The sequence below is a fragment of the Quercus lobata genome, chromosome 12 (genome assembly GCF_001633185.2).
Source record: "Quercus lobata isolate SW786 chromosome 12, ValleyOak3.0 Primary Assembly, whole genome shotgun sequence".
In the NCBI taxonomy this organism is placed as follows: domain Eukaryota; kingdom Viridiplantae; phylum Streptophyta; class Magnoliopsida; order Fagales; family Fagaceae; genus Quercus; species Quercus lobata.
Window position 1 is genome coordinate 31,331,597 of NC_044915.1, and position 24,719 is coordinate 31,356,315.

The 24,719-nt window shown below is 38.2% G+C and overlaps 1 protein-coding gene across 1 annotated transcript; it reads left to right on the forward strand.

Moving 5' to 3' along the window:
• Positions 1–18,930: 18,930 nt before the first annotated feature.
• On the forward strand, positions 18,931–22,979 carry LOC115971429 (serine/threonine protein phosphatase 2A 57 kDa regulatory subunit B' kappa isoform). The gene is made up of 2 exons (XM_031091347.1): positions 18,931–20,630; positions 22,251–22,979. The coding sequence occupies exons 1-2, from the start codon at positions 19,449–19,451 to the stop codon at positions 22,605–22,607; spliced, it is 1,539 nt and encodes a 512-aa protein (XP_030947207.1). The 5' UTR covers positions 18,931–19,448; the 3' UTR covers positions 22,608–22,979.
• Positions 22,980–24,719: the final 1,740 nt, after the last annotated feature.

Here is a 24,719-nt window from a genome sequence, read left to right on the forward strand (position 1 = left end):
GACCCAGGAATGACATTGGGCTCGTATGTAAAGGGCCCGAACAATATAATTTGTAGAGTGTGGGCTTGAAAGGCTGAACCTTGGTCACTGGACAGCGGTCTAGTCGTGGTTTTTATGGAAGCTCATATGAGGGTGGACCTAGCGTGACTGACAAAACCTTTCTTCAGTGCGACCTATGGGGTTTTTGTCCTCGAACCCCGTCCGAGGGGCTTAGTGTTCTTCTCATTCTCCCTTTTTCAAGACTTCTCCCTCTGAGGATCCCCCCTTTCTTCCTTGGTTCTTCTTCCCTTTTATACTAGTAGTTACTTTCCTTTCAATGTCCACGTGTAAGTTTCACTTTTTGGGATGGAGACTTGTCCTATCAGCCCATACCTAAAGTGGTTGGGAGTAGACGTAAAAGTTGAATAGCATGATGGAGGGCATGGGCCTGTCAGACGCAGAGTTCTTTATTACAGTATTGTCAGCTTTTTCACTTATCCTGTCCTTGCATTAAGCTCGTCCTTTTTCTTTAGGTGTCTTATGGGATGCTGAGCGTGAAATCGTCTTTGGCCACATCCTTGGGCCTTTTTGGGGCTTTCATTATGCGTCCTCGGTAATAGGTCTCCTCAGCTTGGGTCTTGGGCCCTAATGTAAAGTGGGCCGGGACCACAAATTTCCCGACCCTACAATAGCCCCTCAAAATCCTACTACCCGACCTCGTGGTTGGGGAGGAGGGTTTTGGTGATGTTAGGCCCAAACCATGGCTTGCCCAGCTCTGCACTTCATTAGTGTCGGGGTTTCTCCATTTGCATGGGAGGCGCGCATGATTATGAGACATCCCCCTAGATTTACTCATGCGGCGTCCTCGACGTTTCAGTACTCGAGGTGCGCCATTAATACGTCCCCTTCACGAGACTATCCAAACTTTATGGTTGCAGACGACGTTGGGAGTTGAGTAAAAACCGCCTCGTTTGTAGCATTTCTTGGGAACCTGCGTAGACTAAATGTCTCCAACGTGCCTTCTATATAAGAAGCAAGATAGGAGGTTACTCCCTTCACGTACAAAATCTTTTGGCCCCTGCAAATTCTCAATCCTTCAGCTGTACTCTCAGTCTTCATCTCCGGTGCAATCAACCCTTAGAGTAATATGTTTGAGGCACGAGTGGGGATGAAGGAACCACACCCACTCCAGAAGCACTGGGTCTCTCTGAGTCTCAGGATGGCGCGGTTAGGGCAGGGAAGACAAAGACTCAAGACAGTTCTCCGTTTTCACAAGGTGGGAGCGGTTCCTCCGCCTCTTTCAGTCAAAATCCGAAGCAGGTACTGGTCGCATCAGACTTTCGGTGCGACAGCAGTGAGATTTCCCGTCATCAACACTAGCCGCTCTATCGCGAGCGCTGCTAATGTGGAGGCTCATCAACTTCCTGTGTGGTCATCTACGAATACCCCATTCCCTGCACCTTTTCTTCAAAGGTGTTAATCCCACGTCAAGTTCTTTTGCTGCCTGAGTTATGGGCACGTAAAAGTATTGAGAAAGGGTTTCCTTAGACAACATTTTGGAACTGCTGCATCTTTCTTCTTTGCAGCTCTTCTTCTGCTTCTCCTTTGTATTTTTTCTCTTTGCTTATGTAGTTAACTTTTAGTATAGGCTTACTTAAGCTCCTTCATTGTACGTTGTACGTTGTACTAGTTATTTGTCTTAATAAAAGATTATTCTGTTTCATTCTAAATATTTTTCTTTTCTACAGTAATTACTTTGTGAATGGATGTATTTCATGTGTATTTTTATTTAACGACACTCAGGGCAGGAAACCTCGTATCAAAAAGCTATTAATTTGAACATATTGAGACTATCAATTATAATAATACCAACCCACAGCAGATTAAACTTAGGAGACTGACCGAGATAACAGCTGAGTGCACCGTAATGCGCGTGAGGTAGTCGCCCGAGAATGAGAAACCCAAAATAAACCATCCGAGAGGGTTGCGGAGTAGTGTGGAACTTTGGCCGTGTTTTTGATAACATCTGGCCTCTGATCCGAGGATCGAGGTATGATTGTACCGGGCCCCAACACATTCGCATTAGTCCCCTCGGTATTGACGATCCGAGGGCAAACCTGGACTTTCATTCGGTATAGGGATTAACCCAATTATTAATGGGTAACCCCTTCATGGGACAGAGTCCGGGGACCATATATCATCCGGGTTGTGTCCAAAACTTGTATTTTTTCTTTTAAGTAGTTGGTTTCCCTATAGGCTTGAGTCTGAGGACCGTACAAGGTTTTGGTTCTATCCAAAACTTGTAGTTTTTCTTTAAAGTAGTTGGTTTCCCCATAGGTTTGAGTCCGAGGACCTTACAAGGCCTTGGTTCTGTCCAAAACTTGTAGTTTTTCTTTTAAGTAGTTGGTTTCCCCATAGGCTTGAGTCCGAGGACCATACAAGACCTTAGTTCTGTCCAAAACTTGTAGTTTTTCTTTTAAGTAGTTGGTTACCCCATAGGCTTGAGTCCGAGGACCATACAAGGCCTTAGTTCTGTCCAAAACTTGTAATTTTTCTTTTAAGTAGTTGGTTTCCCCATAGGCTTGAGTCCGAGGACCATACAAGGCCTTGGTTCTATCCAAAAAAACTTGTAGTTTTTCTTTTAAGTAGTTGGTTTCCCCATAGGTTTGAGTCCGAGGACCATACAAGGCCTTGGTTCTGTCCAAAACTTGTAGTTTTTTTTTTTTAAATAGTTGGTTTCCCCATAGGCTTGAGTCCGAGGACCATACAAGACCTTGATTCTGTCAAAAACTTGTATTTTTTCTTTTAAAGTAGTTGGTTTTCCCATAGGCTTGAATCCGAGGACCATACAAGGCCTTGGTTCTGTCCAAAACTTGTAGTTTTTCTTTAAAGTAGTTAGTTTCCCTATAGGCTTGAGTCCAAGGACCATACAAGATCTTGGTTCTGTCCAAAACTTGTAGTTTTTCTTTAAAGTAGTTGGTTTCCCCATAGGCTTGAGTCCGAGGACCATACAAGGCCTTGGTTCTGTCCAAAACTTGTATTTTTTCTTTTAAAGTAGTTGGTTTCCCTATAGACTTGAGTCCGAGGACCATACAAGGCATTGATTCTATCCAAAACTTGTAGTTTTTCTTTAAAGTAGTTGGTTTCCCCATAGGCTTGAGTCCGAGGACCATACAAGGCCTTGGTTCTGTCCAAAACTTGTAGTTTTTCTTTTAAGTAGTTGGTTTCCCCATAGGCTTGAGTCCAAGGACCATACAAGGCCTTAGTTCTGTCCAAAACTTGTAGTTTTTCTTTAAAGTAATTGGTTTCCCTATAGGCTTGAGTCCGAGGACCATACAAAACCTTGGTTCTGTCCAAAACTTATATTTTTTCTTTTAAGTAGTTGGTTTCCCCATAGGCTTGAGTCCGAGGGCCATACAAGGCCTTGGTTCTGTCCAAAACTTTTAGTGTTTCTTTTAAGTAGTTGGTTTCCCCATAGGCTCTAGTCCGAGGACCATACAAGGCCTTAGTTCTGTCCAAAACTTGTAGTTTTTCTTTTAAGTAGTTTTTTTTTTTTTTTTGAAGATTAGCCCCTCGACCAAGGTGGGAAGCGTTAGCTTGATGTTAGAAGCCCCTAGAGCTGCCCGTGCCATTGACACTGCGAGGCGTAGCCCCTAACAGAAATTTATGTCGGGACAACAACAGCGTGTTGCTGGAAATGAAGGAGCTTTCGCAGACCCTTGTTTGACAGAGGCTTGACTCCGCCACCACCTGTGCCAACGCGCAAGCCTTCCCACAGACGGCGCCAATTGTGGGGACACGATTATTCACGACCCAGGAATGACATTGGGCTCGTATGTAAAGGATCCGAACAATATAATTTGTAAAGTGTGAACTTGAAAGGCTGAACCTTGGTCACTGGACAGCGGTCTAGTCGTGGTTTTTATGGAAGCTCATATGAGGGTAGACCTAGCGTGACTGAAAAACCTTTCTTCAGTGAGACCTATGGGGTTTTTGTCCTCGGACCCCATCCGAGGGGCTTAGTGTTCTTCTCATTCTCCCTTTTTTAGGACTTCTCCCTCTGGGGATCCCCCCCTTTCTTCCTTGGTTCTTCTTCCCTTTTATACTAGTGGTTCCTTTCCTTTCAATGTCCACGTGTAAGTTTCACTTTCTAGGATGGAGACTTGTCCTATCAGCCCATACCTAAAGTGGTTGGGAGTAGACGTAAAAGTTGAATAGCATGATGGAGGGCATGGGCCTGTCAGACGCAGAGTTCTTTATTACAGTATTGGCAGCTTTTTCACTTGTCCTGTCCCTGCATTAAGCTCGTCCTTTTTCTTTAGGTGTCTTATGGGATGTTGAGCATGAAATCGTCCTCGGCCACATCCTTGGGCCTTTTTGGGGCTTTCATTATGCGTCCTCGGCAATAAGTCTCCTCGACTTGGGTCTTGGGCCCTAATGTAAAGTGGGCCGGGACCACAAATTCCCTGGCCCCATAATTATATTTAATAACTTTTTAAAAAAAACCAGCTGTAGAGCTGCATTTCCTCAGTTCCTCCTACTAATACTAATTTAATATATATATATATATAATATTATATAATTAATAAATTTTTTTTAAATAACCAGTTCTTCCTATTCTATATAAAAGTTAATTAGTTCACACAAATTCTAATAAATTACTATTGTTGTTTAGTCATTAGTGTTGAGCCTTTAAGGAGTTACATTGATACTAATCTTTAGGTTTTTTTAATATATTAATATTTATATTTTTTTTACTCAATTTAATAATAATAATAATAATTTGTCAAACCCATGGGTTCAACCCGACCCATGTGGGTTGGGTTGGGTTCGACTTATGTGATGGGTTGGGTTGGGTTTGGTTTAAATTTTTTTGACCCACCATGGTGGGTTGGGTCAAAAAATCCCCTCAACACGACCCAACCCGACCCATGCACACCCCTGTCCACAGCAAGCCAAACCACTTCCACCTTCCATCGAGTCATCTGTATTCAGCTTCAACCATCCTTCAAGCAGCTTCTCCCAACAAATCCTTCTTAGCGTCTTCTACACAGAGGCTTTCGGCGTTGCCCCACAATGAACGAACTCCCAAGCTTGATTCAAAATATCATCAGCCAGCTTCGGGTTTCTTCTTATACTGCTGAAAACAAACCTATTCCTACTCTTCCAAATATTCTACACAGCAAAGGGAAAAATAAACCTCCAAGGGGGATTGGCAGCAAGCAAACTACAATTATTCCTACCATTAATAGACAACCACACCTGCAAATCACTTCTCCAAGAGGCATGATTTAAGGGTGTGATTCTTAACTGATTCCACACCTGCTTGATATGCGGGCAGTCATGGAGAGCGTGCAAAATAGTCTCCGAACCTCTTAGACATATAGGACATGTGTTGTCATGAACTACCCCCTTTTTTTCAAGGCACACCTTAACTCCAATACTGTTATGAGCACACATCCATAAATTGGTTTTTATTCTTGGAAGAGTGTCAGCTTTCCAAAGCCATTTGGCTGAGAAAAGAAATGCATCCATGATACCCATAGCAATCTTGTAAGCACTCCTTAACTCAAATATGCCTTTAGAAGAATCTGCCCATGCCAATTTATCAACTCCTCTGCTAGTGAAGGCAGTGGAAGTAGCTTGAATAAGCATCTTAATATCATGAGGAAGCTCAAATGGGATTTTTTTCCCAAGCCCAACCCCTGTCCAACATAAAATCCTTCATCTCCAAGAGACTAGCTTCCTGAGTAATGGGACCCTGAATGAGTTGTCTCAGAGAACCTTTTTGAGTCCAATTACTATACCAAACACTCAAACTACTATCCTTACCAACCATCCACCTACTCCCCCCGTTGAAGGTATCCATACCTTTTTTCATTGCAACCCAAACAGATGAGCAAGGAAGCTTATTGGCATTAGGGGCAATACTTCTCCTAGGATTACAATACTTCCTCTTCAAGACAATTGCCTAAGGAGCCTCTCTCTCTCTATATTGAATCTCCAATTTAGCTTAGCGAGAATGGCAACATTCCTTCCCTTAGCTGATTGCAACCCCAAGCCCCCTTCCTCTTTGGGTTTAGTGACCTTATCCCAACCAACCCAATGGATTCTCTTCACTGTGTTTGATGACCCCCCATAAAAAGTTTCGGTTGACCCTATCCAACCCATTCAAGATTCTGCCAGGGAGTTGAGAGCACTGCATAACGTAGAAGGGAATAGTAGCTAAAAAGGCTTGAATCAAGACTACCCGACTAACCAAAGAAAGCAAATTGGCCTTCCACCTCGAAAGTTTCTGTTTTGCCCTATCAAGGATGAAATTGTAATCTTGGGAAGAGGAGCCAAGATGCTGAAAGGGAAACCCAAGGTACTTACCAAGGAATGGAGTAGAGGAAAAACCAAGAATGTCACACAACGACTCCCTAGTATCCCTATCCACATTCAGGGAAAAGTAAACTCTAGATTTTGCCTAACTAACTGTCTGCCCAGAAAGTAGACAAAACTCATCAAGCACATCTCTAATGGTTGAGCAATTGGTGCCATTGGCTCTAGCAAAGAAGAGGACATAATCTGCAAACATGAGATGAGAGAAGGCAAGACCACTTTGGGAGGCCTTCACTGGATACCACAGATTGGCATTACATTTTTCCTCAATAAGTTGATCCAAGAAGTCCATGCAGAGAATAAAAAGGTAAGGGAAAAGCGAGTCCCCTTGCCTTATCCCTCTCGAAGGAAAAATAGGATCAATGGCTTCACCATTAAACAAAATAGATGTGGAGACTGAGGAAACACAACTCATAATGATATCAATAAGATCAGCTGGAAGATTGGCCTTAAGGAGAGCTTCTCTAATGAAATTCCACTCTAGCTTGTCATAAGCTTTCTCCAAATCAATTTTCAATGCCATATAGCCCATTCTCCCTCTCTTTCTCTCAAGGGAGTGAATGATCTCCTGCGCAATGATAGCATTGTCTACTCCCTTCCTACCTGGCACAAAAGCCGCTTGAAGAGGAGATATGAGCTTATCCAGATAAGGCCTCAACCTTGCCACAATAATCTTTGTCACCACCTTATACACAATATTGCATAAACTTATGGGTCTATAGTTACCTAAGGTCTCCGGTCTTTGAATCTTAGGGATTAAAGCAATATGGGTTCTATTCAAATAATCAGGAACCCTCCTGTCAATAAAAATCTTTTGCACCTCCCTGACAATCGATCTCCCCACAATAGGCCAAAACCTTTGGAAGAACCCCGCGTGAACACCATCCGGACCCAGTGCTTTAAAAGGTTTTAAAGACCACAAAGCACCTTTAATCTCTTCTTTAGTTGCACCATCACTAATATTCTCCTTTTCCTCCTCTATAAGCCTGGGCTGCCATTGAGAAATTGGAGGATCAGCTCAAGGAGCCAAGTGCAGTGATGTAGAAAAAAATCCCTTCAAACCCACTTATAATGACATTCTTTATCTCATCCTCCTCATAAATCCAATCCCCCATAGCATTTTTTATTGCCAAAATTTGGTTCCTTTTCTTTCTGAATAAAGTTAAAACATGATAAAAAGTCGTATCATGATCGCCCTGGATCATCCAATTAACTCTTGACTTTAAAGCCCAAAGTTCCTCCTCCTGATTCAGCACTAAATCCAGCTCCTTCAAAAGCTCTTTCTCCAAATTAAGAAGGACATTAGATAGGTTATTTGCAACAACCCTCTGAATGCCATTAATCCGAGCCATCAAATTCTTCTTCCTAGTAAAGATATTTCCAAACTGATTTTTGTTCCAGGCAACAGCTTTCCTAGAAAACAAATCTAAGGCATCAGCTAACCCACTTCCACGTCTCTAAGCTTGAGAGATAATGCTTGGAAAGGTTGCATCCAACGACCAACAAGTCTGAAACCTAAAAGGCCACTTTTTAGCACCATTAGCCCTAGGCAACATCTCCAACAACACAAGGCAGTGATCCGAATGGCTTCTAGTGAGATGAGTGACCCTTGCCTCTGGGTACAACAGGCACCAGCTAGGATTAATAAAGAATCTATCAATTCTTTCTCGGATTAGAGCTTGAACTTACTTCTTGTTTGTCCAAGTGAACTGAGGCCCAGAGAATCCAATATCTAACATATTGCACTTATCTAGACACTCCTTAAACAATAAAGACCTATTGACACTAACTGCTTTGCCACCAAACTTATCGTCCTCTAACAGGGGTTCATTGAAATCCCCTGCTATGACCCACGACAATTATGGAGATCAGCCACTTTCATAAGATTATTCCACAACACCTGCCTCTTAACATTCCTAGGACTAGCATCCACAGCAAAAAATAACCAAGAAGTATTAGTAAATCGTACCTTAACCATAATATGAATTTCTTGTTCAGTGTTAGCGAGTGAAGACACCTTCACCCTGTCGGAGTTCCAAAGCACCCATAAACCACCAGCATATCCAATGGTATCCGCATGAATCACTCCATCAAAAGGAAGCCTATCGGTCAGCTCCTTAGCTCTTTCTCCCCCAACCCGAGTCTCCATCACAACTAAAATGGCTGGATTGTGATTTTGAACCAACTTTCTAACCCGATTTTGAAATATGGGCTTAAGTTCACCCCTACAATTCCAAATAATAACATTCATGAGGAAACAGAGGAAAAAGGAGTGGGCATCCATCAACAGGCGGCATCAGCTTCGCCTTCTCCTTCAAGATCCATCCGGTCCGCTTTTGCACCTCCTTGATCTGTCCCTCTCCAGGAAACCAGTTCATACTGTGGTGAAAGACTCCCATCTTTAATTCCTGAATCAATACAAACAGGTTGAAAATCATCGTTGGCCTGAAGACTTGAACCAACTTGGAGGATGGTTTGCTTCCCAAAAAGAAGGTCAGAATTGGCAACCTCTCTAGAATTCTCCTCTCCAACAGACACTCCATAGAATTCGCACTGCACAGTACCGGCATCTGAGAATTTTGATGTATGCTTACCCACATTAGCTTGTGCTCCTTCTCCGGCAAAGGTACCTTAACCGTAATCCTCCACCACGAGTTGATTACTACTCCCTAAGTCGAGGTTAAGGGGCGCCATCTTTGACCAGCCAGCGGCCTTAAATTGAAATTGGCTAACAGCTCCATGGCTTGCTTCTCCATCACCGATCCTTCCAAACTCCAACCTCTCACCTGCGTTTCCCTTCAGCTACTTACCACGAGCTTCCTTACCAACACCATTATCCACAGTGTTGAGTAATGGAGGTTGGGGAACCCTCAGCCGCGCTAATACCTTCTTACCCTTCACTGAATTATGTTTTAGTGAAGTCTGAGATGAATTAACTCGAGTAGATATTTTACTCAACGTGTTGGACTCATGGTTACAGGGTAAGTTGGGTTAGGCCCGTTTCAAGGCATCCTTCCCAATTTTCTGAATTGAATTCTCAAAATGGGCCTTATCTAAAGCCCACGGTGGGGACAACTTTCTTTTATTCTCCTTTGCTGGCCTATAAGCGAGGCGGGCACTATCCCTTTCTAATCTACCTGCTGCTTCCATCGCAATATTACCATTAAAACTTCCCATCCTCTCATTCCTTTGGTCAGGTGGGGACCCTCCACTCCTCTACAATTTTGTCCCATTCTTCTTGCACACCACAACAACCCACAGACCGTACGTACTTGCATGCCCATCCTCTTGAATAGCACCATGCTCTTGATCATTGGGTCCTACTTCAGACTTTGAACTATTAGCCTCATAATTTATGCGTGACCTTTCTCCCTCTTCCACGCACACTTCCATCTGCACCTCCTTGGACGATGGCTTTTACTAGATGGTGTAAGGGCAACTCTCCTTCTTGTGACCAAATCTGCCGCACCCAAAACAGAACTTTTGGATACCTTCATAATTCATCGGTTGCTCCAACCTCCCTATTAGGATAGCAGTGACCAGCAGCTTCTTCACATCAATTTGCACACATAATCTTGCAAACCTCCCTCAGGTCTCTGTCGCAGTGAATGTATCAACCCTTAAGATATTCCCAATAATTCTTCCAATGTGTTGTAACGCCTCCGCATTATAGTATTCAATAGGCAAATTATTTAGCCTAATCCATACTGCAATGGAGGACACATTGGCTAAGTCTGGCCTAAAGTTTGGTTCCCACGGTCTAAAAGACAGAAAATGGTCACCAATAAACCACGGTCCCTTCTTCAACACATTTTCAAAATCCTCCTTCAATGACAATCTCGTAAGGAAAAAACCATGACTTAGATCCACTCAATCCAATCTTCTTGTTGGTTTCCACAGAGCAAATAGCTTAGCCTAAAGAAAATTAAGTCCCACAGTCCTACCATAGACCTTAACAATGAAAGCTCTAGCCCATGGCTTTCTTATATGCTGCTTGAACTCCATAGAAAATTTTACAATAACCAGGCCTTATTGGAGTGACTCCACTTCTTCATCAAAATCAACATCATCTTCCATACTATCCCCAAAGTTAAAGGCTTTGGTATAAGCCCCTAGGATTTCAAAGACATGCCCTGTGTCCCAGAGGTTGGACCATAGCTTGGAGATGAGGGGATAGAGTTTGGTTCCTCACTGAACCCAGCATGATTAACATCTTTAACCTTCTTCTTACTACACGCAAGTTCATCCTTTTCTTCGCACTAGAAGGAGCTCATTTTTCCTTACCTTTGTCCTACAGCCTGTACTCTTATCAGTCATTAAATTTAATTTCATTTCCTCCCAATTTTAGGGGGAATGAAAGTTTGAGGTTTTAAGGGAATAGAGAGGAATGAGTGTTCCCTCCTATCCATTCTATTCCCTCCCAGTTAAACTCCCAAATAAGAGAATGAACTTTCCATTCCCTTCATTAAAACTCCTAAACAAGGAAACGGAAGAATATTCTAAAATTATTCTTTTCATTCCATTTCATTCCCTCCTCCAAAACGAGGCCTAAAGTGATGTAATAGCTATTCCTAAGCAGGTGTTTTAATTTCTACAATTAATATATTTCTAAATAAACAAACTTTCTATATGCACATAACAATTATGAAAAAAGGAAATAACTAATCTCTCTTTCAAATTGAAAAAATGTTATTTTTTAGGAAATATAATTATATGAGTAAGATATTTCTTAAAATATATCTTAAGTTTGATTTAAAATACTTTCATTCCATTATCTTCAACGTTCTATTATTGTGTTGTTACCAAACAAATGAATAGTAATAAGCATTGAGATTAAATTGGGTCAGGAGCTGGCGTAAAAGGTGTGTTTTACACCAGCCAATCTTGACCCGACACGTCAGCAAAATAAAATAAAAAACTAATTTCGCTCTTCCTCTCTCCTCTTCCCATCCCCTTAAGTTTTCCAGAAACATGGTAGGCCTGAAGCAACGTTGTTTTTCTGAACACTATACTCTCTCTCTCACACGGTGAATTTTCTTTCTTTTTTTTTTCTTTTTCTCATCTTTCTTCACTGGTCAAGTTTTCTTCTTTTGCTCCTTTCTTCATCGGAAAACTCCATTAATATACCAGAAAACTCCATAAACAAGCCAAAAAACTTCACTTCAACACAAACTCATGTCAATCTAAGTCCATTTGGGTTGGATCTAGCGATGGCAGCAAGGTAGATGCGGCGGCGGCAGCAAGGCAGATCCGGTGGCAGCAACGGCAGCAAATTTGACTGATTTCCATTGGGTTTTTCATGTGGGTTTATGTTGGATTTTTCATATGGGTTTTCTGTTGGATTTAGTTTATCTCTCACGCCTCTCATCACAGCACCCAATTCTTCTTCGTCTTTTTTCTTAGGTCCTTTTTTTTTCTTCTTTAGTTCAAGATTCACAGGTTACTTTTTTCTTCTATCTTTTTTTTTTTAATTAATTTTTTATCTTTATTCAAATACGCATTTGAAGGTTTTATGTTGCAAGGCCTATGAAGTGAAATTACTTTATATCGTGGTTTTGAGTTTTTTTTAGTAATATTGTTGTCTATATTGTTCTTTGTGGCTTAGGTATTGCAAGATTGAAGTAAAATTGCTAGTTGAAACTGCTGGGTTGATTTTTTTTTTTTTTTTGGTGGATCTGAGTTTGTGGCATGGGTTTCTCACTGTATTTTGTTGTGAGTTCCATTGATGGTTAGTTTGGGTGTGTGAACAGCCCCTTTGCTAGGATTTCTTTGTAAAATTTGCAGTTTTTTCAGAGGATCTTGCACAAGAGAGGAAGATATGAAAAAAAAAAAAAAAAAAGATTGTGGCTCCTTCAACGTTGCTTCAAGCCTCTGGAAAAGTGAGGGGGATGGGAAGAGGAAGAGAGAAAGTATTTTTTTATTATTTTGCTGACGTGTTGGGTCAGGATTGGCTGGCGTAAAACACACCTTTTACGCCAGCTCCTGACCCAATTTAATCTCATAAGCATTACATTACATCATTTTGTATTTCTTGTAATATCTATTCCTATTCCTATGTAATTATCGATACAGTTTACCAAATGTGCCCTAAAAGTTAATATGAGTTGTAATGCACGAGTTTAAAACGAAGAAATCTGTAAAATAATAAGATGAGTCACATATCAGATGCATAAAAAATGATTTATGTAAATTTTGATCAATGCTTGTGTTTTACATAATCCCCTTGAGACAAATTTCGCCCGTTATAATCGGCACATTAATTTTAAGAAGCATGTAAATCTGAATGCTAAATGTATTTTACATATTTTTTATTATTTTCAAAATCTATTTATTGTTCTTGCTTATTGGATCTGTTTTTGTTCTTGTTTATATAATTGTATGTTACTCTTATTTACTTAATTACAAAAATAAATTAATTGTACTCAATATAGCCAACATGTAGAACAAAGATGGAAGGTTCCTAATATAGTTTGTGCAGGCTGACTATACTAGGAATTTAAGGCCTTAGTCAAACTTTTGAAATAGGCTTTTAAATATCACTTAAATAATTTTTAGTTTATTAACTATCAATGATTCAATATAGTTAATGTTATGTATTATGTTTACAAATTAACATGTCACTAATCAAGAAAAAATTAGTCAAACATTCATTTATTATGCTTGTAAGGACACGATTCGTAACGAACCATAACAGTGTTGGGCTCGATCGTAAAAAGGCCCAAATAATATCATTTGTAGAGCATGAGTTTGAAAGGCTAGGCCTTGGTCACCAGGCGGTGGGTTTTTCGTGATATCCGTACATGATTAAGTCATCTTCGCCCCTGGAGTCTTTCTCCTAGAGGCGGGCTGGGAGGCTCTGGTTTTTTGCCATTTTTCCCAGCCCCTTCTTTGGCGCACTAACTTTTACATTATATAGTCCTTCTTGGTTGATCCTAGCCCTCCACTTGTTGGTCAGGCAGGTGCTCACTTCTGTACCTGTCCCATCAGCTGTCCCCTCTTACTTTCTGTTAGTTGCGAGGATCGAAGTTACACCGTCCAAGCGTCTTTTCTCATTAACATGATCAGGACGTTGGCCGGTGCATTTAATGCGGAGGGAACGTATTTTTCTTGAACCTATTTTGCACCGTACCTCCATGTGGGCCTTATTCCACTCACATCCCCTTCAGGGGACTATTTGGGGATGGCCTTCACTAAGACGTTGCGCCTCTCATCAAAGTCTTGGAGTGCCGAGGATAGGGTCGTCCTCAGCTGTTCCCCTTAACCCCTCGGCCTTTGATCATTCGTCCTCGGCACACTACCTCCTCGGCACGGGCCTTGAACCCGGATAGAGCGTGGGCCGAATCATAAGCTTCCCGGCCCTACAATGCTATTTTAGTAGCACTGGTCTATTCTTGTTACGTCAGATTGTAAAATTTGTAGTAGTTTTAGCATTTTTCATTTTCTTAATGGTGAATATATATATATATATATATATGTATGTATGTATATATACCTAGCATCCAAATTAAGTAAATGGGAAATGATAAATTTAATACAAATTTTACTATAAAAAGCTTACAAAATGATGCGAAAAGAAATGTGATTGGTAACACTTTAACAAGATAATAAATGAATATTTGAATTATTTATTATGATTTGTGACACAGCAATGCATAAGACTTATGTAATTTAGTAGCATATTTGCGTCATTCTTTTTTTCTTTTTCATTTTTGGGGGGGTTGTCATTTTTTTTTTACAAGATAGAAATTCTACTATAGCCTAATTTAAATGTATATATGTGTGAAGTTTCATCCTAAAAACTTGAACCTTAGCCCTTAGCCCCTACACCTCACAAACACTTATACTTGTGGAATGATCATTGCATTAATGGTGTGCAGTGGTTAGGAGTTGTCTTAGAATTGGAGGAACAACTCATAATTATTATTATTTTTTTATTAAAAAAAACCACTGATTGGCCACCACATTTGGGGCCCTTAGGCCACCAAGGCCTACGGCCGGCTCTGGTTTTGTGCTAAATATGCTATTCAATTTTGTTATAGGTTTGGGTTTCATTATGTGGTGATGGATTGTTCTAATATGGATTTGTTGTCCTAACCAAGCAATGTGCCACTAAGGTGGATTTTCAGGTTAAGGAAATAAAACTTTTCATTCAATCATTTAGTCAACTCAATTGTTGTCATGTTTCAAAGTCTTGTAATCCAGTTGCTTAAACTTTGGCTGAGCTTCCTTAAATAATTAATATAATATATATATAGAGACACATTTTAACTTAAAAGGGTTAAACCCAATAGGTATGTGTTCAATTATGTTATATTAAGTTATTAATCACTCGTTCTTCTTATCACGATTAAAAGAATATCTTTTGTAAGGACCAGATTTGAGTTCCCAGCCCACTATGTGGATGGACTTAGGCCCAAAAAGCCCCAAAACAATAAATTTGTAGAGTGTGGGTTGAAAAATTAAGTTTTACTTAATCAAACAAACGCTGGAAAGGATTTAGATGACAAGAGAATGAAAAGAAAAAGGGTTGTGTTGAAAATATCGTCCTCGGCAAAGTCCGAGGAGGTCTGTTCTTTTATATTACTTACCGGTCTGATTACAAGTTTGATTCTGGAATGCTATATTGTTTCTCTCTTTCTCTTCCCCTTTTTTCCCGATCCCCCAAATCTTGTTTCCTCCTTCTTCTTTTATAATCTCCCTCATTTTCATCTCCACCTTCTACCTGTATGCTAGATGGTTAGAGCTGATACTTGTCCCATCAGCACTTCCCATAAGTCCTCATGTAGTAGCTGTAAGGCTGAAATACACTGTTCATGTATCACTTCTACATTAATGCGGCCAGAGAGTTAGTTGCAGTGCATTTAATGCGAAGATAGTAGCTTTCTCCCCAGATATTTTGGGGCTCTTCCTTATCTTATATCTCTGCAATGCTTGTCCACCCCAACTGAATTTCCGGGGTTGTCATCCTTGCTGTCAAGCCATCTTCCAGAACCTTGGCCAAGTTTGGCTGAGGAAGTTTTCATCCTCGGCACACTCTCCGAAGCTATTATGACCAAACCCCACCTTTTATTTATCGGCGCAATCTCCTCTGACGAAGACTTCTCCTCCTCAGGCAAATCCTTATTCTCAGCTTGGGCCACATGCCCAATATATAGATAAATAATGAACTTTTGGGCCCAAGGGCCCTACATCTTTCATTTATCCTTCCCACCGTACAAAATGATATTTCATGAATAAAGTTGCAATTGTTTTTTTTTTTTTTTGAAGTGTGAATCTCTTTGGTATCTATAAATATTAATGGAGATATCTATGTGATTTCCCATCTCCATATCTCCCACTTAAAACATCCAAACAATGGGAATGGGTTAACATTTTTGTTCCCTCTCATCCCCTCTCCTCTGCTTCCCCTTATTCTTTTTTACTTTCCTTTCCCTCAAGACTTCTAAACACAAGGTAAATGACTAATTTGGGAAAAAAAAAAGGTCAAAATTAAAACCTATAATTTAGTCACTAATTTTTTTATTGATTTCATTATATTATTGAAATATTTTTTTTAATAAATATTTTTGAAATATTTAATTTAGTTTACGAGTGATATTAAACCATATATCACGTGAGCATAATAATAGTACAATATAAAATTGAATATTAGAATATGCGGTTGTGACAAGTGGGTACTCTCCCCTTGCACCATAAGTATACTAAAAGGGTTATCTCTCTCTCTCTCTCTCTCTCTCTCTCTCTCTCTCTCCTCCCTTAAAACAAGTGGAGAAGGAGGGATTTAAACCCAAATTCACCCTAAACGTAAGAACGAGCGTTGCCACTAATAGAGGTAGGCTAAGTAGTGTAGGATATGTTCTTGAGAGCATAGTCGACTCTACTCAACACACTAGACTAAGTGCGTAATGCATAGTTGGGGCCTAAAGAACCATGCGAAGATTTCAAGTAAATAGTCCACTAGTCATATGGGCAATGAACAAATGATGCTCATATGTTAAACGTTGATTGAGCTAATAACACACAATGTTTAGATCATTCGTCTACAATTACAAACCATTAATAACTCTCAATAAATTCAGCTTCACACAATAAAACAACTCAAAGTAAGTAATGGCACAACCACCTTTAAAAGAGGTGAACAAGAAAAAGTAATGTAAGAACTTTTTGAGTGATTAATTGTTCAACTAAAAGAGAGAGACAACAAACAAAGACGAAATAGTACGTACTTTACCAATTTTAAGGGTTAGAATTGGGTTCAATACTCTGTGCACTAGACCCATTGGGATGTTGACACATAACAAATTTTTGACACGTGTCAACATTTCATTGGAACTAGAGCCTTTATGCATTCGATCCAAGCCGATTCTCAATTTTAAAATTAACAAAAAGTTCATACATTATTATCTAAAAATAAAAAGCACTCCTACTGCTTCATAAAATTTAATGGCTAACTGAAATCTTCAGCTCAAGCTCTTTTATGTTCTATTCATTAATTTCTTATTTGTGATATTTTATCAAGATTCCAACATGAATTTATCTTTGCAGACCAACAAAGAGATATTAATATAAGATGGAGAACTGAATACCCTACTCTTCAAGCCAAAGTTCAGGTATAGATATTTATTAAATTAACTTTTTTTTTTTTTTTTTGGCATTTCAAATTGCATTTTTTTCATATGTGATTCTCTATGTCTATACACCCTTAATCTGATAGCAAAAATAATCTCTTCCTCTCAGTATTTGTAGTTTTATCACTCAATTAAAATCCAACAAAGACAAAGAAAGCAGATTCAAAAACCATTGACTGCTTTAAAGAAGATGAGAAAGAAAAAAAAAGGTACCAGAAATCATTGGCCCTTTTGAAAACTATTTTTATTATCTCTCTACTTTCTGTAACAAAGAATCCCATAAAACCTTTGGATGTACGTTTGTGAAGTCGGTGATTTTTATATTTGATAATGGTTTTTTTTGGCTCTTCTGACTTTTAAACCGTTGGAACCAAAATTATGCAAAAATGAGACTTTGGAGGTTGCTAATGACGATGGTTTTGGTCTCATGTTGATTTGTTGTATGATCACTCTTTGGTAAAGTTGAGGACCATCTAATTTGTGGGATTTTTCTGTTTAAAGGTTATGAATATTGTTTTGTATATATGGTGGGTTTTATTTATGGGATGAATGGCTTGAGATTGATTGCTAAGTGTAGAGGGAAGAAATATTAGATAATAATGAGTGATTTTAATTGCTTAAACAGTTTGTGTGTAACAAATTTAACCCTCAAATAATATGGTTCGTTTATTATTCATTAGAGTTGGATACAATTCTCTCTCTCTCTATATATATTAATAATTCAATAGTTATAATAGGATAAGGAGATTTGAATATTAAATGTCTTTGTTAGAAATACTAGATTTTTTTTTTTGAGAAAGAAAAAAAAAAGTTTATTTTCTACCTACACTTTGATGCTCTAAATAAGTTTATTTTTTAGACTAGTTTTAATGAGATCATCTCACTTAAAAAATGCATAAACCTTAAATTAAAAATAAAATAAAAAATCTCTAAACACTCATGCACGATGCATGTAAAGATAAAAATTAAAGAAATATTATATCTACAATATTTTTATAAAAAATTTTAAATTACAGATTGTTATTAATTGTTATGAATGAATAAAAAAATAATTTAAGTTATGGATTTAAATTATGAAAATATTGTGAACTAATCGCTTTTTTAAGTACTACTTTTTACAGTTATTATTTTATTTCATTCCATATCATATCACATATATAATATATTTATTATGATTTTTCTTCCTCCAATATGTGAATTTTAATTAATTTATGCAAAGTAGCCTCGAAGACCACACAAACCCAACCAAAGTCATCATACTAATCGCTAGGTTGTCACTTCCCAGTTCCTATAAAAAGAGAAAAGAGTAAACAATGAGTTAAAATAATTCACACATTATCTTCTCAAAAAAAAAAAAAAAAAAAAAAAATCACATTCACAAAAAAACAAACAGAAAACATTGACGATTGACTTGCTACTAATATCTTTTTCTTCTATCCTTAAATTATTATTTTCCTCCGTACTGAGAAGGATATTACTTATATACATTTTTAAAACAACCACAAATTTCCCATCAACCGATGGAAAAAATAAAAATAAAAACCCAACTAATTCAGACAATAGAATCTTAGTCGGAGTAATTTTTTTTTTATTTTTTATAAATAATGATATAGTAAAATAGGATTTTAAATTTATAAATTTTTTAAAACATAATTAATAAATTTTTACCTATTAATAATTAATATATAATATATAAACTAATTTAATTATAAAAAATTAAGAATTAATTAGAATGTAATCAATTGAACCGTTAAAATGTAAACATGTGACAAATTATTTAACATGTATCTAAATCTTAAAGAATCTATTGTAATACGAAACACGCTAGATTGCGGACACACAGACACCCTATTTAAATCATGTACAGAAGATCTAGACCCAAGTCATATGCAAAAAACATATGTTTTTTTTTATATTTTTTCATAAAGTCTGCATTTTTTTGAAAATACCACAGTTTTCCCATCAACCAAGAAAAAAAAAAAGAAAAAAAAGAAGAAGAAAAAAGCTCCAAATCTTGCTGCATTCTCTTTTCATGGAAATGAAACTCTAACTTGAAAAACTCACACAAACCTTCAGTACCAAAATATCCACATTGTCTCTCTTCCTTCTTATTAGATCTTCATCTCTCTCTAATTATATACAAACACAATCCATTGTTTCTGTTTCTAAATATATATATTTATTTTAGATGCTTCAATTATTAATGGCTTCCTCCCCCTATATATCATTTCAATTTAGTATCTACTTTTTTTGCTTTTAGATTCAGATTCATTCATTCCAATGCGATCTCCAAAATTTCCTCTTTTGTTTTCCACTACTTCTTTCTTCTCTCTTTTCCAATTTTCCCTCCAAATTTTTCATGACCTAGATTAGATCTAGGGTTTGTTTTTTGTTTCTCTAAATTCACCAAAAAAAAAAAAAAAAAAGAGTATTTGATTTTGATCAAAAAATTTTACAATGTTGAAGCAAATATGGAGCAAACTGCCTCGGAAGTCATCGAAATCGAGCAACGACTCGTCGGCCGAGTCAACTCGCTACTCCAACTCGCCGCGCGCATCATCGCAATCGCAATCCAACGGCGGAGGAGGAGGAGGAGGAAAGCGCACGGCGGTGTTTCCGGCGAGCGTGGTGGCCGGAATCGAGCCGTTGGTTCCGTTCAAGGACGTACCGAACTCCGAGAAGATGAACCTGTTCGTTAGCAAAGTGAGTCTCTGCTGCGTCACCTTCGATTTCACCGACTCGTCGAAGAACTCGGTCGAAAAGGACGTCAAAAGGCGAACCCTAATCGAGCTCGTCGACTTCGTAGCCTCGGCTTCGGGCTCGTCCGGTTCATGTTCTATCCGATTCACCGAACCGGCAATCCTCGCTCTGTGTAGAATGTGCGCAGCGAATCTTTTCCGAGTTTTTCCGCCGAGTTACCGGTCGAATTGTAGCGGCGGCGGTGGCGACGGCGGAGGCGATTCCGACAACAACGAGTGCGACGGCGATCCGATGTTCGACCCGGCGTGGCCGCATTTGAATTTGGTATATGATTTACTTCTCAAGTTCATTACTTCATCTTGCGTGGACGCTAAGGTAGCCAAGAAGTACATAGATCATTCCTTTATATTAAGGTTGCTTGATTTGTTTGATTCCGAGGATCCTAGAGAACGAGATTGTCTGAAAACTATTTTACATAGGGCATATGGGAAATTTATGGTTCATAGGCCATTTATTCGTAAGTCAATTAATAATATATTCTATAGGTTTGTGTCTGAATCCGAAAGACACAATGGGATTGCGGAGTTATTGGAGGTGTATGGGAGTGTAATTAGTGGGTTTGCATTGCCTTTGAAAGAGGAGCATAAGATTTTCTTGTGGAGGGTTTTGGTACCTTTGCATAAGCCTAAGTCTGTTGGGGTTTACTTTCATCAATTGTCGTATTGTGTTACTCAGTTTATAGAGAAAGAGCCAAAATTGACTAGTACGGTCATCCGGGGGTTGTTGAAATTCTGGCCTGTTACTAATAGTCAGAAGGAGATGATGTTTTTGGGCGAGATTGAAGAGATTTTGGATGCCATTAACATGGTGGAGTTCCAAAAGATTATGGTGCCATTGTTTTTGCGGATTGGATGTTGTATTAACAGCTTCCACTTTCAGGTACGTGAGATTCTACCAGTTGACGCACATTATTGGTCTATTTATTATATCTTATGGATTTGCATAATTTGTTCTACATTTCAATTTTCAAATTAGTATAATGTGTTACTGATGTAATAAGTAAAAATTAACACTTAACCATGTTTGTATGTTTCTAATCTCATTGGCACCAGGCACATAGCAATTAGTAGCCCCATTGATGTAACTCTAGGCACAAACAATGCACTTAGAGAGATCACTGCTCCAATTATCAATGCAATCAATGAAAAGGATATACAAATCAATAGTTTTGATTGAATGTTGGAAATAGAGCACATTTGAAATCTCATAAGGAAATGGATTGAAAAGAGGTGTGTTTCCTGGCATTACAAATTTGAGGGGAGAGAAATAATGACATTGTAATCTCATAAAGATATTTTTAGTTTATCACTAGCAATACGAAGAGATAGAGTCCAAATCAAGGTAATCCTTTGTAATACTATCCAATATTTTTGACAGGGTTTTCTTCTTAACTGTAAGTGACGAGAAAAGGAACACCACATACCAATGACTTGTAGATGGAAACTGTTCATTAAAAAACCAGTTTTCTAGATTAAATCATTTTGAGAGCTTTAGTGGGTTTTTCTTTTTTGGTGCGAAAATACTTAGTTTTGGCCACAATTTACTTCATCTTGAGGAGGCAGACAACTCTAAATGAAATTTATGTGAATAGATGTTATAAGCAAATACTTCAATTTGTGCTGGTTTTTTCTGAGTTTTAATGTCAAGTATTGAAGGATTTTTTCCTTTCTTAAAATCTTATCTGATTGAAAAGAGGCGTGGTCTTACATATTTAGAAACGGACTTCATAATTGGACCCCTCTCTTGCTTCCCCTGCTCCCCTCTTCTGGCTTACATATTAGATGTTACGGAATGAAGTAATACTTTGATTATATCTAATTCTTCACGTCTTGAGGGAGTTTTGAGAGATAATTGAGGATTATCTGTTCTTACTTAGGCACATTGATTCGATTGCATTACTGGAGCAGAAATTGGTGTTTATTTTGTTGGCTCAAAGGACTGCGAATCCCAAAAAGTTTTATGTGATTAGTCCAATTTGTTGGAGTTAGTTGTGATTCCTCTGCTTCTTGGCTACAACTGTTTCAAGGATTTTAAAGTACGTTAATAATTTAAAATCCTTGAAACAATTGACAATTGCCTTCCACCAAAAGCGGCTGGTCATGGGTTCAAGTCCAGGAACAGGAATCAACCTCTCCAGTAAATTGGGGTTAAGGCTGCTTACCATGACTTCCCCAAACCTTGCAAAAGTGAGAGTTTTGTGCATTGGGTATGACCTAATAATGATCTAACTTTTTTGGCTAAGGCCACTCTCTTGATAGAATTTTTTCGTGGACTTAAATGGAGATGTGATTCTAATTTTAGGGTTTCATTCTTCCTTTTGTTGCCTCATTGAGTTACTGTCCCCCCTATAATCCATGCCCCCCCCCCCCCCCCCTTTCTTTTTCTTCTCTTTCCCTACAAGAAAAAAAAATGTTCCTCTAGCAGCTTTTGTGATGCCTAAAATTTGTCTTCTCATTTGGAAGGAAAGAAATCACTACTTCTGCTGCCAATTTGTTTCAGGTTGCTGAAAGGGCCCTTTTCTTTTGGAACAATGACAACATTGTCAACTTGATAGCACATAACCGTCAGGTGATTCTTCCCATCGTATTTCCAGCATTCGAGAGAAATGCCCAGAGCCACTGGAACCCAGCAGTGCTCAACTTAAGTTTAAATGTTAGAAAGATGTTCATGGAGATGGATGAGGTTCTTTTCCAGTCCTGTCATGCTCGCTTTGAAGAAGAGGAAGCAAAGCTAAGCTTGGCAGCTGAGAAGCGGAAGGAAGCATGGGAACGATTAGAGAATGCAGCCAGTCTCCAGCCAATAACTGGAAATACTGCTGTTCTGGTAACTCCTCTAGCAACCTCAATCACCTGCTAAGTGCCATTACTAATCTGTAGTTATCTTAAGCTTTTCTATCTTCTCTTTTCCTCTTTTTTTACGGTGGTGGGAAACCAGAAGAAATGTACTTAAAAACGGCTGTTGTTTTGGACTGGGAAATTATTTTTTGATTGCCCTGACAGCCTGTTGTAATTTTATTATGATCCTCTGTCTTCCATTACTACTGTGTGGAAATGCTAATTGCTTCCTTGAAGAAGTAATGGGAAGGGCCAAGCCAAGGATCATAAAATTTTCTGTACCAGCTAATGGCTAATTGATTTTTACTCTCATCTGTGTCTTTGTATGTGCACCCCATGCGTGCGGTCTTGTGCCATGTATGTTAATGTATGATAAATGTTGGTGATCTTTGCTTCTTCACTAGTGGACCAAATTATAGATCTTAGTTATTAGGAAATTAGCTTTTCTTGATGATAGTCAATTTAAATTCTGAAAGATTTCTGGAGTGATAGTAGGATGGTGTATAGAATTACACAGGGAGAGAGGTGCATTAGTAATAGACTTCTATATTTTATATCCACTGCTGACTGGAGTGCTTTTAATTTTTTTAATTTTTTAATTTTTGAGGAACTGGAGTGCTTTTAATTTAATCCCTGGTTTTTAACCTTTTACATAATTGCCAGAAGTATATTTAAAACGCATATTCCATTTAAGAGGTCCTTGAAGCTACTTGTTTGGTTGGGAGAATGAAAAATTGGAAAGATAGAAAATGTGTTTTTCATCGTATATGTGTTTGGTGGGAAGAAGGATGGAAAACTGGAAGTATAAAAAGTAAATTGTTATTATACACTTATTATTAAAAGTAGAAGAATGAAAAAGGTGGAGGTAGATTTGTACTTCTCTTTTTAATGTCATTTGCTCTCCTTTCTCTCTAAATTGGAGAGAGAAAAAATGGTGAGTGTAGATGGAAAAGTCTATACACCCACTTTTCTTTCCAACCAATGCGAAATTACATTTTTCTCTTTCTTTTCTTTTTGCTATGATTCCATCCTCTCGCCTTTCACTCCAAACAAACAAGATAATGAATAAATTACTGTTGAGAGGGCAATAAATGTGTTTTTCATCGTATATGTGTTTGGTGGGAAGAAGGATGGAAAACTGGAAGTATAAAAAGTAAATTGTTATTATACACTTATTATTAAAAGTAGAAGAATGAAAAAGGTGGAGGTAGATTTGTACTTCTCTTTTTAATGTCATTTGCTCTCCTTTCTCTCTAAATTGGAGAGAGAAAAAATGGTGAGTGTAGATGGAAAAGTCTATACACCCACTTTTCTTTCCAACCAATGCGAAATTACATTTTTCTCTTTCTTTTCTTTTTGCTATGATTCCATCCTCTCGCCTTTCACTCCAAACAAACAAGATAATGAATAAATTACTGTTGAGAGGGAGAGGGCAATAAATGTGTTTTTCATCGTATATGTGTTTGGTGGGAAGAAGGATGGAAAACTGGAAGTATAAAAAGTAAATTGTTATTATACACTTATTATTAAAAGTAGAAGAATGAAAAAGGTGGAGGTAGATTTGTACTTCTCTTTTTAATGTCATTTGCTCTCCTTTCTCTCTAAATTGGAGAGAGAAAAAATGGTGAGTGTAGATGGAAAAGTCTATACACCCACTTTTCTTTCCAACCAATGCGAAATTACATTTTTCTCTTTCTTTTCTTTTTGCTATGATTCCATCCTCTCGCCTTTCACTCCAAACAAACAAGATAATGAATAAATTACTGTTGAGAGGGCAATAAATGTGTTTTTCATCGTATATGTGTTTGGTGGGAAGAAGGATGGAAAACTGGAAGTATAAAAAGTAAATTGTTATTATACACTTATTATTAAAAGTAGAAGAATGAAAAAGGTGGAGGTAGATTTGTACTTCTCTTTTTAATGTCATTTGCTCTCCTTTCTCTCTAAATTGGAGAGAGAAAAAATGGTGCGTAGATGGAAAAGTCTATACACCCACTTTTCTTTCCAACCAATGCGAAATTACATTTTTCTCTTTCTTTTCTTTTTGCTATGATTCCATCCTCTCGCCTTTCACTCCAAACAAACAAGATGATGAATAAATTACTGTTGAGAGGGCAATAAAAGCAAGTATACA